Source organism: Oncorhynchus mykiss, chromosome 12 (assembly GCF_057628025.1).
Source record: "Oncorhynchus mykiss isolate SJ-2025 chromosome 12, ASM5762802v1, whole genome shotgun sequence".
In the NCBI taxonomy this organism is placed as follows: Eukaryota; Metazoa; Chordata; class Actinopteri; order Salmoniformes; family Salmonidae; genus Oncorhynchus; species Oncorhynchus mykiss.
In genome coordinates, this window is record NC_143033.1 from 29024394 (window position 1) to 29036678 (window position 12285).

The 12285-nt window shown below is 42.3% G+C and overlaps 1 protein-coding gene across 2 annotated transcripts; it reads left to right on the forward strand.

The window, feature by feature from the left end:
* Positions 1-496: 496 nt before the first annotated feature.
* Positions 497-8911, forward strand: LOC110537345 (transmembrane protease serine 13). 2 transcript variants are annotated; one of them, XM_021623299.3, is made up of 13 exons: positions 497-703; positions 3748-3916; positions 4061-4171; positions 4451-4600; positions 5500-5626; positions 5897-5992; positions 6343-6389; positions 6562-6721; positions 7014-7192; positions 7305-7400; positions 7579-7721; positions 7911-8066; positions 8338-8911. In XM_021623299.3, the coding sequence occupies exons 1-13, from the start codon at positions 689-691 to the stop codon at positions 8350-8352; spliced, it is 1464 nt and encodes a 487-aa protein (XP_021478974.2). In that variant the 5' UTR covers positions 497-688; the 3' UTR covers positions 8353-8911. The 2 variants fall into 2 exon arrangements, with proteins under 2 accessions (XP_021478974.2, XP_021478975.2); XM_021623300.3 differs by having other exon boundaries at positions 535-703; positions 6346-6389.
* The last annotated feature ends 3374 nt before the right edge of the window (positions 8912-12285 follow it).

Sequence of the window (12285 nt, forward strand, 5' to 3'; positions counted from 1 at the left end):
CTTGTTTGTACAAATTACCCTCATACAGGACCTGTCACACTGACCAGAATGTGACAAGTGTTGAAAAAGTACATGTTTTGTCTATTTCAGATCCATGACAGCAAACATGTGACTTCATGTGGGGAGCATACTCAAATAAGTTATTTTAGTTGTGGCGTCGTTGATAGAGGTAGAAGTGGCTTTTTGTGCTTTGTGTGTTATTCTTTCTTTCTTTGTTTTTGACTGGTGTTTAACATTTTTGTAAGCTATGAATACTATTGTGCAATGCATCGGATGATTGTTTGTTCAATGTGTACATGTCTTTATCTAAATCAACTTTAAATAAAAAAGTATAATAATCTTACTAAACATTAATGGTGTGAATTTGTGTTCATCTTCATAGATAACATAAGATATTGCATTGTAATTGTATTTAGTCATTCCAATTATCTCTTTAGAAAACAACTTAAAAAAATCCAAAAAGTTAAGTGTGTCTGGCTGCTGTGCGCGTGTCACCCACTTTCCATGGTGGAACCAGTTGGGCCAGTATTGAAGAGGAAAGGAGGAGGTGGAGGGAGAGAGGATTGGATTCCAATGCCTGTGGAACAGACAGAGACTGGACAGACACTCACAAAGCTATAGGATTTCTCCTGTAGAAGTGGCCCAGACCCCAGTGAGACCACCTCAGACCACAGGCCTCCACACACAGATGGAGCATGACCAGGTAATTGGATTTACTCTCTTCTATAACTCATCGGACATGTCTATTGGATAATATTGATCTTTTTACTTTTGTTCCTACTTGGTTTGGGAACAAAACATTGCCAGATCTAGTTTTGTGCCTGGTATGGCTGATAGACCATGCATTTTTTAAAATTTAAATGTGAGATTAGTATAAGTTTGAGGCATATACATTTGTATTCATGTAATTGTATCTTGGCTTTCAATGTTTGCTAGTAAATTCAGTTGTGTTTCACTGACCAGTTATTTGCCATTCGGGTTTGGGTCCACTGAATAGACTGTTGGTTTGGATCCACTGAATAGATTGTTGGTTTGGATACACTGAATAGATTGTTGGTTTGGATACACTGAATAGATTGTTGGTTTGGATCCACTGAATAGATTGTTGGTTTGGATCCACTGAATAGATTGTTGGTTTGGATCCACTGAATAGATTGTTGGTTTGGATCCACTGAATAGATTGTTGGTTTGGATCCACTGAATAGATTGTTGGTTTGGATCCACTGAATAGATTGTTGGTTTGGATCCACTGAGTAGATTGTTGGTTTGGATCCACTGAATAGATTGTTGGTTTGGATCCACTGAGTAGATTGTTGGTTTGGATCCACTGAATAGATTGTTGGTTTGGATCCACTGAATAGTTTGTTGGTTTGGATCCACTGAGTAGATTGTTGGTTTGGATCCACTGAGTAGATTGTTGGTTTGGATCCACTGAATAGATTGTTGGTTTCGATCCACTGAATAGTTTGTTGGTTTGGATCCACTGAGTAGATTGTTGGTTTGGATCCACTGAGTAGATTGTTGGTTTGGATCCACTGAATAGATTGTTGGTTTGGATCCACTGAATAGATTGTTGGTTTGGATCCACTGAGTAGATTGTTGGTTTGGATCCACTGAGTAGATTGTTGGTTTGGATCCACTGAATAGATTGTTGGTTTGGATCCACTGAGTAGATTGTTGGTTTGGATCCACTGAGTAGATTGTTGGTTTGGATCCACTGAATAGACTGTTGGTTTGGATCCACTGAGTAGATTGTTGGTTTGGATCCACTGAGTAGATTGTTGGTTTGGATCCACTGAGTAGATTGTTGGTTTGGATCCACTGAGTAGATTGTTGGTTTGGATCCACTGAGTAGATTGTTGGTTTGGATCCACTGAGTAGATTGTTGGTTTGGATCCACTGAGTAGATTGTTGGTTTGGATCCACTGAGTAGATTGTTGGTTTGGATCCACTGAGTAGATTGTTGGTTTGGATCCACTGAATAGACGTATTGGTGCAACACTTCTCAGCATTGCTCACACTACCATAACAACACTTACAACATGCTTGTGATGCTGATGGGTGTGTGTGTGTTAGAATATTGTGAAGAATATGCCATGGACTTATAAAAACACCTTCCGCATATCAGATGTTGGATCTTAACTTGATCACTCAGGAAATTCAAATGATCCTTGTGAATCCCTGAAAAATAGCATTTTGCTTTCTCTTCATGTGGGGGTAGTCGAGTCATTGGGCTCAGGGCTTGCTATCAAAATCATCATCGCTCAAATGCTGGGCCTAAGTCATATCACTGCAACATTAAAATGTTCAAAAATGTATCTGAAATGCAGCCATATATACAGTGCATTTGGAAAATATTGAGACCCCTTCACTTTTGACACATTTTGTTACGTTACAGCCTAATTCTACAATGGACTTTAAAAAAATGTCCCTCATCAATCTATACACACAATACCCCATAATGACAAAGCAAAAACAGATTTTTATCAAAATAATTATCATATTTACATGGGTATACAGACCCTTTACTCTGTACTTTTGAAGCACCTTTGGCAGCGATTGCAGCCTCAAGTCTTCTTGGGTATGACACTACAAGCGTGGCACACCTGTATTTGGGGAGTTTCTCCCATTCTTCTCTGCAGATCCTCTCAAGCTCTGTCAGGTTGGATGGGGAGCGTCGCTACACAGCTATTTTCAGGTCTCTCCCGAGATGTTCGATCAGGTTCAAGTCCGTGCTCTGGCTGGGCCATTCAAGGAAATTCTGAGAATTGTCCTAAAGCCACTCCTGCGTCGTCTTGTCTGTGTGCTTAGGGTCATTGTCTTGTTTGAAGGTGAACCTTTGTCCCAGTCTGAGGTCCTGAGCGTTCTGGACAAGTTTTCATCAAGAATCTTGTCGTGTAAAATTATTTATTAAGTGAGAGAGACTTATTAATTCTTCAAACAATCAATATTTTTTATTGATTAAGAATTGCAACGGTGATCGTTTAGAGCCCAACTACAGAGGAATCATGGTTCTTATATGGCTGACACTAAAAATGCTTAGTCATGGCTGGTTCCACCCCTCCCCAGCATCTTGGGGCATCATAAGCTATCTTGGGTTCATCTTGTGAGTTATGTGCACCACGTGTTGTTTTACCCCCCAGCTTAGTGTCTCGGATGCAAAGATGATTAGAGACAAAGAGGGGTTTGTTCTACTCCTTCAGGCTATCTCTATCTGGGGCCACACAGAGGCCAACTCATTCTATTGAACGCAGGCTGTAGGTTTTACCACCAAGCCAGCACAAATCAATTGCTAGCGCCAAGCTCCAGAGGCTTGAGTACTCATCGATGAGAGAGTACTCATCGATGCTTAAACAGTATTATAACATAATCTTGTAAATGTTCTACCATAATCTCTCTGTACTTTGTTCCGTTCATCTTTCCCTCAATCCTGACTAGTCTCCCAGTTCACTTTGCCATTATGGGGAATTGTGTGTAAATTGAGGAGGTAAAAAATTATTTCATCCATTTTAGAATAAAGCTGTAACTGTACATACAGTGCATTCAGGAAGTAAGGGGTCTGACTACTTTCCGAATGCACTGTATATTTCATTAGTTGTGTCTTTTATAGTTCAGGGTCGTGTAGGATTTTGGGCTAGAGTTAAACTTCAGATGTAATCATAGAAGTCCTGCCTGTGTTTAGAATTTGATCATGTACGTAGCCTACTAATGCCAATGAAAACCTACCTGACTCCCTTCTCTCCACAGAACAGTGACCAACCACCACCATACTACTTAGCAGTAGTGCCCACCCAGCCTCCTCCTCAGTATGGAGAGTTGGTGGGAACAAGAGGGTGGTCTGACACCCCCTCCCAACCTTACCACATCAACCAGTCGATGCCACATGCAAATGTCATCCATGTCTCTCAGAGTGCCCGTAAGTTCCTCACATTCCCTTTAACTTCTTCAATCCTCAATATATATTCCTTCCCCTAACTATAACTACAACTCTTTCTATGAGAGGGCTCCATCTCTCTCTCTCTTTCTGAACCTAAAATGTCTCTGTTTCTCCCCCCTGCAGCCCCTCGTCGTAAGAAAAGCTTGTCGTGTGAGAACAGTTCCCACTGTTACAGAGGATCAGGAGAAGCCACCCTACTGCTTGTCTTCCTCGTTATTGCTCTCTGGCTGGGGGGTAACTGGACCAATAACTTACAGAGAACCCATACAGTACAATTATGTGGACATAATGTAACATAATTTAACACTGACATAATGTAACAATACAATACGTCAGAATTTATGACAGAAACATCTATTTCCAAAATCATAAATTCCATATTAAGGGTATGATGTGAATGTAATATACCTGGTATGATATTGCATTGTTTTGGTATACTAACATGGGGGCTTCCATGGCTCTGGATATCCTATGGCCTCTCTCTTTGACCTCTGACCTTTGACCTCTGTCCAGTATGTTACGGTCCATCCCTGGTGTCTGGTCACCTAAGCAGCAGTGAAGCCTACCAGCCCAGCGAGATGGAGAAAGACAGCTGTCCCTCCAACACTGTGGAGTGTGATGGCCGACAGGAATGCAAACTGGGCAGTGATGAGACCAATTGTTGTCAGTACTCCAATAGCTATCACCTAGTTTTTGTTGCCAGTAACAAAAACAGAAGGATCCTTTCTGGATCTGTAATGGATTTGTGATGTTCTAACTGAGTGATGCATCTGTGTGATCCAGTGATGTTCTAACTGAGTGATGCATCTGTGTGATCCAGTGATGTTCTAACTGAGTGATGCATCTGTGTGATCCAGTGATGTTCTAACTGAGTGATGCATCTGTGTGATCCAGTGATGTTCTAACTGAGTGATGCATCTGTGTGATCCAGTGATGTTCTAACTGAGTGATGCATCTGTGTGATCCAGTGATGTTCTAACTGAGTGATGCATCTGTGTGATCCAGTGATGTTCTAACTGAGTGATACATCGGTGTGATCCAGTGATGTTCTAACTGAGTGATGCATCTGTGTGATCCAGTGATGTTCTAACTGAGTGATGCATCTGTGTGATCCAGTGATGTTCTAACTGAGTGATGCATCTGTGTGATCCAGTGATGTTCTAACTGAGTGATGCATCTGTGTGATCCAGTGATGTTCTAACTGAGTGATGCATCTGTGTGATCCAGTGATGTTCTAACTGAGTGATGCATCTGTGTGATCCAGTGATGTTCTAACTGAGTGATGCATCTGTGTGATCCAGTGATGTTCTAACTGAGTGATACATCGGTGTGATCCAGTGATGTTCTAACTGAGTGATACATCGGTGTGATCCAGTGATGTTCTAATTGAGGGATGTATCTGTGTGATCCAGTGAGGTTCTAATTGAGGGATGTATCTGTGTGATCCAGTGATGTTCTAATTGAAAGATGTATCTGTGTGATGCAGTGAGGTTCTAATTGAAGGATGTATCTGTGTGATCCAGTGATGTTCTAATTGAGTGATGTACCTGTGTATTATCCAGTAAGGTTCGGGTCGAACGGGGCTCTCCAGGTGAAGACAAACAGCGCTGGTAGTTTCCTCCCTGTATGTTACAGTGGCTGGAACAAGGGCCTGGCTGACCAGACCTGTGCACAACTAGGCTTCAGAGCGTAAGATCCTCCACTGTTTTGCTGCCCTCTTTTGGTCTAAAGATTGAACTGTGCAAACCTGTGTGACCATACCCATCAAATAAATCTAAATCAAATCCCATTTTATTCATAATGTACACAGGTTAATGAATGTATAAAAGGTGAATGAAATGCTTGTGTGCTAGTTCCCTCAATATTGCAGTACAATAACCAATAATCAATGGGTTTAGTGGTGTGAGGTAGTGATGTGAGGACGTGTATATGAACTTCTCCCTGCATCTATTTATTTAGGAGTCATAGCACTAGCAGTGTGAAAGATGGGTCCTCTACCACTCTCACTGTGACAGGGCAGACCTGCAACACCATCCAGGGAAAGGTGTCAGTAAAGTGAGTGCTCCTGGACACACTCAACAGCCCTTTGCATATGTCACACACTGAGTAATCATTTACATGCCAAGTTGTGTACATAGCTGCGGGAAGTAGGGATGCTGCAGCACCTCCTAAATAATCAGAATATATACACACACACAAACAAATATATAAATAAATAATAAATCATTGTTATTTATTTATATATATATATATATATATATATATATATTTTGTTGTTGTTTGTGTGTGTATATATTCAGATTATTTATCAGAGCCAAAAATGTCACCATTAGACCATTAGAAGGCAAATAAAACGTGATCTCATTGGTGATCTGATTGAACTGTGCGTTTCTGTCTGTGTTCAGTAGCTCATCTTGCCTCAACAAGGACACTGTATCCCTGCAGTGTATCAGTGAGTAACTGTCTTTACATTCTCACAATTCATACACAAAGGCAACCAGTGGTGTTTTAAGGCTGGATAGAGCTTCCTCTAGCTCTCCTGATGAACAGAGGACCAAATACAAATCCCCATACTGTATTAGGACTACAGACCGACTTACTCCCTCTCTCTGTCCCCATGGTAGACTGTGGCCGGCAGCAATCATCCAGAATCATAGGGGGCTCTGCAGCGAATCTGGGCGATTGGCCTTGGCAGGTCAGCCTCCACTTTCGGGGTTTTCACACCTGCGGAGGCACCCTGGTGGCTCCTGACTTTGTGGTGACAGCAGCCCACTGCTTCCCCAGGTCAGTACGGCAGACACCACAGCAGACAATGGACAAGGAGCTGTGCAGAGAGAATGTAAAACAGAACAGTAATGACATTATCAAACAGAACATATAGAATAGCCATGAAATGTAACAATGCTAAGACAAAATAACTGGGCTATAACAGAACAGATGCAAAGACAGAACAGATCTGGAAGTGAACAAAGCTAACCGAAGTGAGCTAGCTAAGACTGAACAGTGCTTACGATGAACATAGCTAAAACAGTTATCAGTGAAGAGGTAAATTACCTAACAACTCTTCTATCTCTAGGAAAGACTCATCGTCCCTGGTGCCCAATAACTGGCGTTTGTACATGGGCATGGTTTCTCAGACGATGCTGCCTGTCCCTGAGATGGTGGAGAAGATCATTGTCCATGAGAGCTATGATGATAACACCAACAACTATGACATTGCCCTGCTTAAACTCACACATTATGTAGACTACTCCAGTGAGTTCACCTTTAACCTAACAATATTACGTGATTAATGATGCACATTACACCATACTGGGTCACTATTATTTTTGATCGTCATAATTAACATGCGTGTGTGTTGTTTCAGACAGCATCCAGCCTGTGTGCCTGCCTGCCTATGACAAGACCGTTTCCCCTGGGACAAAATGCTGGACCTCTGGATTTGGGACAACAGAGGGGACAGGTGAGAGTCACAGGGACTGGCACAGGGGGGCGACTGTTAGGTTCTGTTTGCCATTGGGGTGAACATGGAGAGGAAATAGAAATGCAGCATGATATGTGATGTAAATAAGGACTAGAAAACAATCTGGTGTGATATTCTGTATGGTGATATCTGTTTGTCTTTGTTGCTTTATGTTCAGCCCGTGGATCCACAAGTCTTATGGAGGTGACTGTGGACATCATTGACTCCAGTGTATGTAACAGAAACACAGTCTACAATGGTCAGGTCTCTCAAGACATGTTGTGTGCTGGAGATATGAAGGGAAGCAAGGACTCCTGCCAGGTGAGTGAAGAGGACACTAGGACCCATCAGAGAACCACAGACAGTAGCTACTTCCACACAGCTTCTTACATGATGTCCACAAATCTCATCCTGTGTCGCTCTATTCCCTCCTTCCCTTTTCTTCTCTCCCTCTTCCTCTCATCTCCATTTCCATCTCCCACTCCCCCTACCGCCCCCTTCCTCCACTAGAGGGACAGTGGAGGTCCTCTGGTGTGTAAGGACTCAGACCAGCGCTGGTACCTGATGGGGGTGACCAGCTGGGGGGTAGGCTGCGGCAGGAGGAACATGCCGGGGGTCTACAGTCGTGTCAGCCGCCTGCTGCCCTGGGTCTACAGTAAGATGCAGGTAGGGAAAGGAGCACCCAGGACCACTGGGAAGACACATGCTCAGACAACCTCAGCACTGTGGTGGAATTCTATCAATAATTCAATTCATTTTCATCTGTACTGCTTCAGAGGGCACTTATATTCATTTTGATACTTTACATATAGTATCATTAGTTCAACTTATAACTGTGAAACCTAATTATAGCTAGCTGTCAGAATAAGGATTGAGTAGGATGGTGTTATTAGTAATGTGACTCCTGAACATGTTCTTTCTACTCTCCATCTCCCAGCAAGCAAGACCGTGATATGATCACAGCTGCTCTCATCCAGGGATGCTCAGCATGTCTTTTGGACCTGACAATGAGACTGGTGTGAACCCTACAACACTGGCAGGGAATGGAAGGCTTGCAAGAAAGGTTTTTATATGTGATATCTGCTGTCATTGGACTGCTGTCAGCTTAACGTGCGTTGGATCATTGTTTCCCTGAAACAGTATTGAGCATATCTATATTTGTGACATATTTTATGAAGAATGCCTTTTACTCACACTGCAACCTCTTATGAAGCTATAAACCTGTCTCAGGATATACTCCAGGTTCACATGGACCTTACTGATGCTACAGTGAACTACACTTGCTGTTTTCTATGGCTGAGAGTTGTGAAACGGAAGAAAATTTATCAGCAAGATTTTTCTAATCACTTTAACGTAACACTAATTACCTTTTGGCACTGATGATTCCTTGACTGTTTGTTGATTGTTTCAACTTATGTACCCTTTTTGGTGTGATGTGTGTGAATTATTGATTCTGCTTTTCCATGTCTATCACCGTGTGTCAATTGGAATTATAATTTATTTTGCCATTATTTGAGTCAGAATGTATTACTCATACTCGAAACGCCATGATTCAACTTCATGAATGATATTGAATATCATTCTTCTGCTGTTAATCAATAGCTGACTAGAGCACGAGGGTGTAATTGTCTATTGACTGCAGTGGAGAGTATGGATTTAGCAGTGACCTCAGTACATGAGTGTAGTTGAGATTAATGGAAGCTGATGGTTGATGGCTGCAGGCCTGTAAGTAAGTATTCTCCCACTGGGAACACACTGGTTGAATCAACGTTGTTTCCACGCCATTTCAACACAATTACGTTGAACCAACGTGGAATAGACATTGAATTCACGTCTGTGCCCAGTGGGCTGTTAATCCTCCAACAGGCATCATTGACAAACTAGGTCCAGAAAATGTTGAGTAATCAATATGACAGACAGGTATGTTTGTCCCTGTTTAGTTTTGTTTGCTTCCGTTTAAGAAATGTTTTCAACAGAATCAGCACAATGAATACACCCCTGATCAGACGCAAACACAGTTTATTTTCATAGCAGCCACATACAAAGAACTCGTTGTATGTGTGTATATATATATATATATATACTGACCAAAAATATAAACGCAACATCCAACAATTTCAAAGATTTTACTGAGTTACAGTTCATAAAAGTATATCAGTCAATGAAAATACATTCATTAAGTCCTAATCTATGGATTTCACGACTGGGCAGGGGCGCAATCATGGGTTTGCCTGGGAGGTCCACCCACTGGGGAGCCATGCCCAGCCAATCAATCAATCAAATTTCAACCAATCAAATGTATTTATAAAGCCCTTTTTACACCAGCTGATGTCACAAAGTGCTGTACAGAAATCCAGCCTAAAACCCCAAACAGCAAGCAATGCAGATGTAGAAGCACGGTGGCTTGGAAAAAAATCTCTAGAAAGGCTGGAACCTAGGAAGAAACCTAGAGAGGAACCAGGCTCTGAGTGGTGGCCAGTCCTCTTCTGGCTGTGCCGGGTGGTGATTATAACAGAACATGGCCAAGATGTTCAAACGTTCATAGATGACCAGCAGGGTCAAATAATAATAATCATACTGGTTGTAGAGGGTGCAACAGGTCAGCACCTCAGGAGTAAATGTCATTTGGCTTTTCATAGCCGATCATTCAGAGTTAGAGAAAGCAGGTACGGTAGAGAGAGAGTCCAAAACAGGAGGTCCGGGACAGGTAGCACGTCCAGTGAACAGGTCAGGGTTACATAGCTGCAGGCAGAACAGTTGAAACTGGAGCAACAGCATGACCAGGTGGACTGGGTACAGCAAGTACTCATCAGGCCAAGTAGTCCTGAGGCATGGTCAGAGGGCTCAGGTCCTCCGAGAGAAGAGAGAGAGAGGGAGAAAGAGAGAGGGAGAAAGAGAAAGAGAGAATTAGAGGGAGCATACTTAAAATTCACACAGGACACCGGATACTCCTGATATAACAGACTGACCCTAGCCTCCCGACACAAACTATTGCAGCATAAATACTGGAGGCTGAGACAGGAGGGTTCGGGAGACACTGTGGCCCTGTCCGACAATACGCCCGGACAGGGCCAACCAGGCAGGATATAACCCCACCCACTTTGTCAAAGCACGGCCCCCACACCACTAGAGGGATATCTTCAACCACCAACCTACTACCCTGAGACAAGGCCGAGTATAGCCCAAGAAGATCTTCCCCACGGCACGAACCCGAGGGGGGCACCAACCCGAACAGGAAGATCACGTCAGTGACTTAACCCACTCAAGTGACACACCCCTCCTAGGGATGGCATGGAAGAGCACCAGTAAGCCAGTGACTCAGCCCCCGTAATAGGGTTAGAGGCAAAGAATCTCAGTGGAGAGAGTAGAACCAGCCAGGCAGAGACAGCAAGGGTGGTTTGTCGCGCGCGCTTCTTCTTAATTTATGAAGAAATTAATTTGTTCAACTATTGTCTTTGTCTCCGAGTTAAGTACTCACCACATTTTATGCACTGCAGTGCTTGATAGCTGTAGCTTATGCTTTCAGTACTAGATTCATTCGCCGATCCTTTGATTGGGTGGACAACATGTCAGTTCATGCTCCAAAGATCTAATAGGTTGAAGGACATCCTCCGGAAGTTGTTGTAATTACTGTGTAAATCTATGGAAGTGGGTGAGAACAATGATCCTACTAGGTTTTGTATTGACGTCAATGTACCCAGAGCAGGACAGAAGTAAGCTGTCCTCCAGCTACACCATGGTGCTACCCTACAGAGTGCTGTTGAGGCTACTGTAGACCTGTTTTTATCAATAATTTGGTGATGTGATTATATTTAGTATAGTTTTATTTTAAAAAACAAACACTTATTTCACTTTTTATTATCATGAAATTCACTGAGGAAGATGTTCCTCCCCTTCCTCCTCTGAGGAGCCTCCACTGGTGCAGGAGCGTGTGTCACATGAGTGCGTGTGTGTGAACTTAGTGTGTGTGTTTGCGTGAAAGAACACAGACAATAAACTTGTATTTCTCCATGACCAAACATCCAAACGGGTCTCTCATTCCTAGAGAGTTGTTTTTCAGCTCGGTGCCCTAAGTCCTCTTCACTAATCTCAGAGGATATGGATGTGTTTGCACTGCCTTTACTCTGTCCTTCAAGGCTCAACCTCTGGTCTCTGGTATGTTGAGCATTCTGCCTGATACATTAAATAGTACAAAGTCCCATTTTATCTTATCCACACTCGTAAAACCAGTAACTTTCCATGGAGGAAAGTGTCTAATCTAGAGCTGTTTGTCAGGGTGACATTAAGACAGAGAATGTGTCTCACCTTATCATAGATGACCCGAGCACAGATTGCCTATTACTTCATAGTTATCATTGTGGGCTTAAATGTTTAACTAACAGAGTTTTACTGTGTATTATGCATTTTTAATGATTCAGTCAGTATTAGAAGTCAACTTTAACACTGGTGTTTGACCCTAGCTACAGATTAAAATGTAACTATTCACTCACCCAGAGCTACACTGCCTTGCAGCAGTGGATAATGTGAGGTACAGTATTGATCCACTACCTGGCTAAGGGAGTTACACTGTCTTGTGAAGGTATTCACCCCCCTTGGCATTTTTCCTATTTTGTTGCCTTACAACCTGGAAATAAAATAGATTTTTATTTGGATTTCATGTAATGGACATACACAAAAGAGTCCAAATTGGTGAAGTGAAATGAAAAAAATATATATACTTGTTTCAAAAAATGCAAAGAAATGTAAAACTGAAAAGTGGTGGCTGCATGTGTTCAACCCCTTTACTATGAAGCCCCTAAATAAGATCTGGTGCAACCAATTACCTTCAAACGTCACATAATTAGTTAAATAAAGTCCACCTGTGTGCAATATAATTGTCACATGA

Excerpts from the sequence above, each read along its gene's own strand:
- LOC110537345 (XM_021623299.3), top strand. Across the intron at positions 6,390-6,561 it reads TGTATCCCTGCAGTGTATCA|ACTGTGGCCGGCAGCAATCA; the intron begins GTGAGTAACTGT and ends TCCCCATGGTAG. Across the intron at positions 7,401-7,578 it reads TGGGACAACAGAGGGGACAG|CCCGTGGATCCACAAGTCTT; the intron begins GTGAGAGTCACA and ends CTTTATGTTCAG.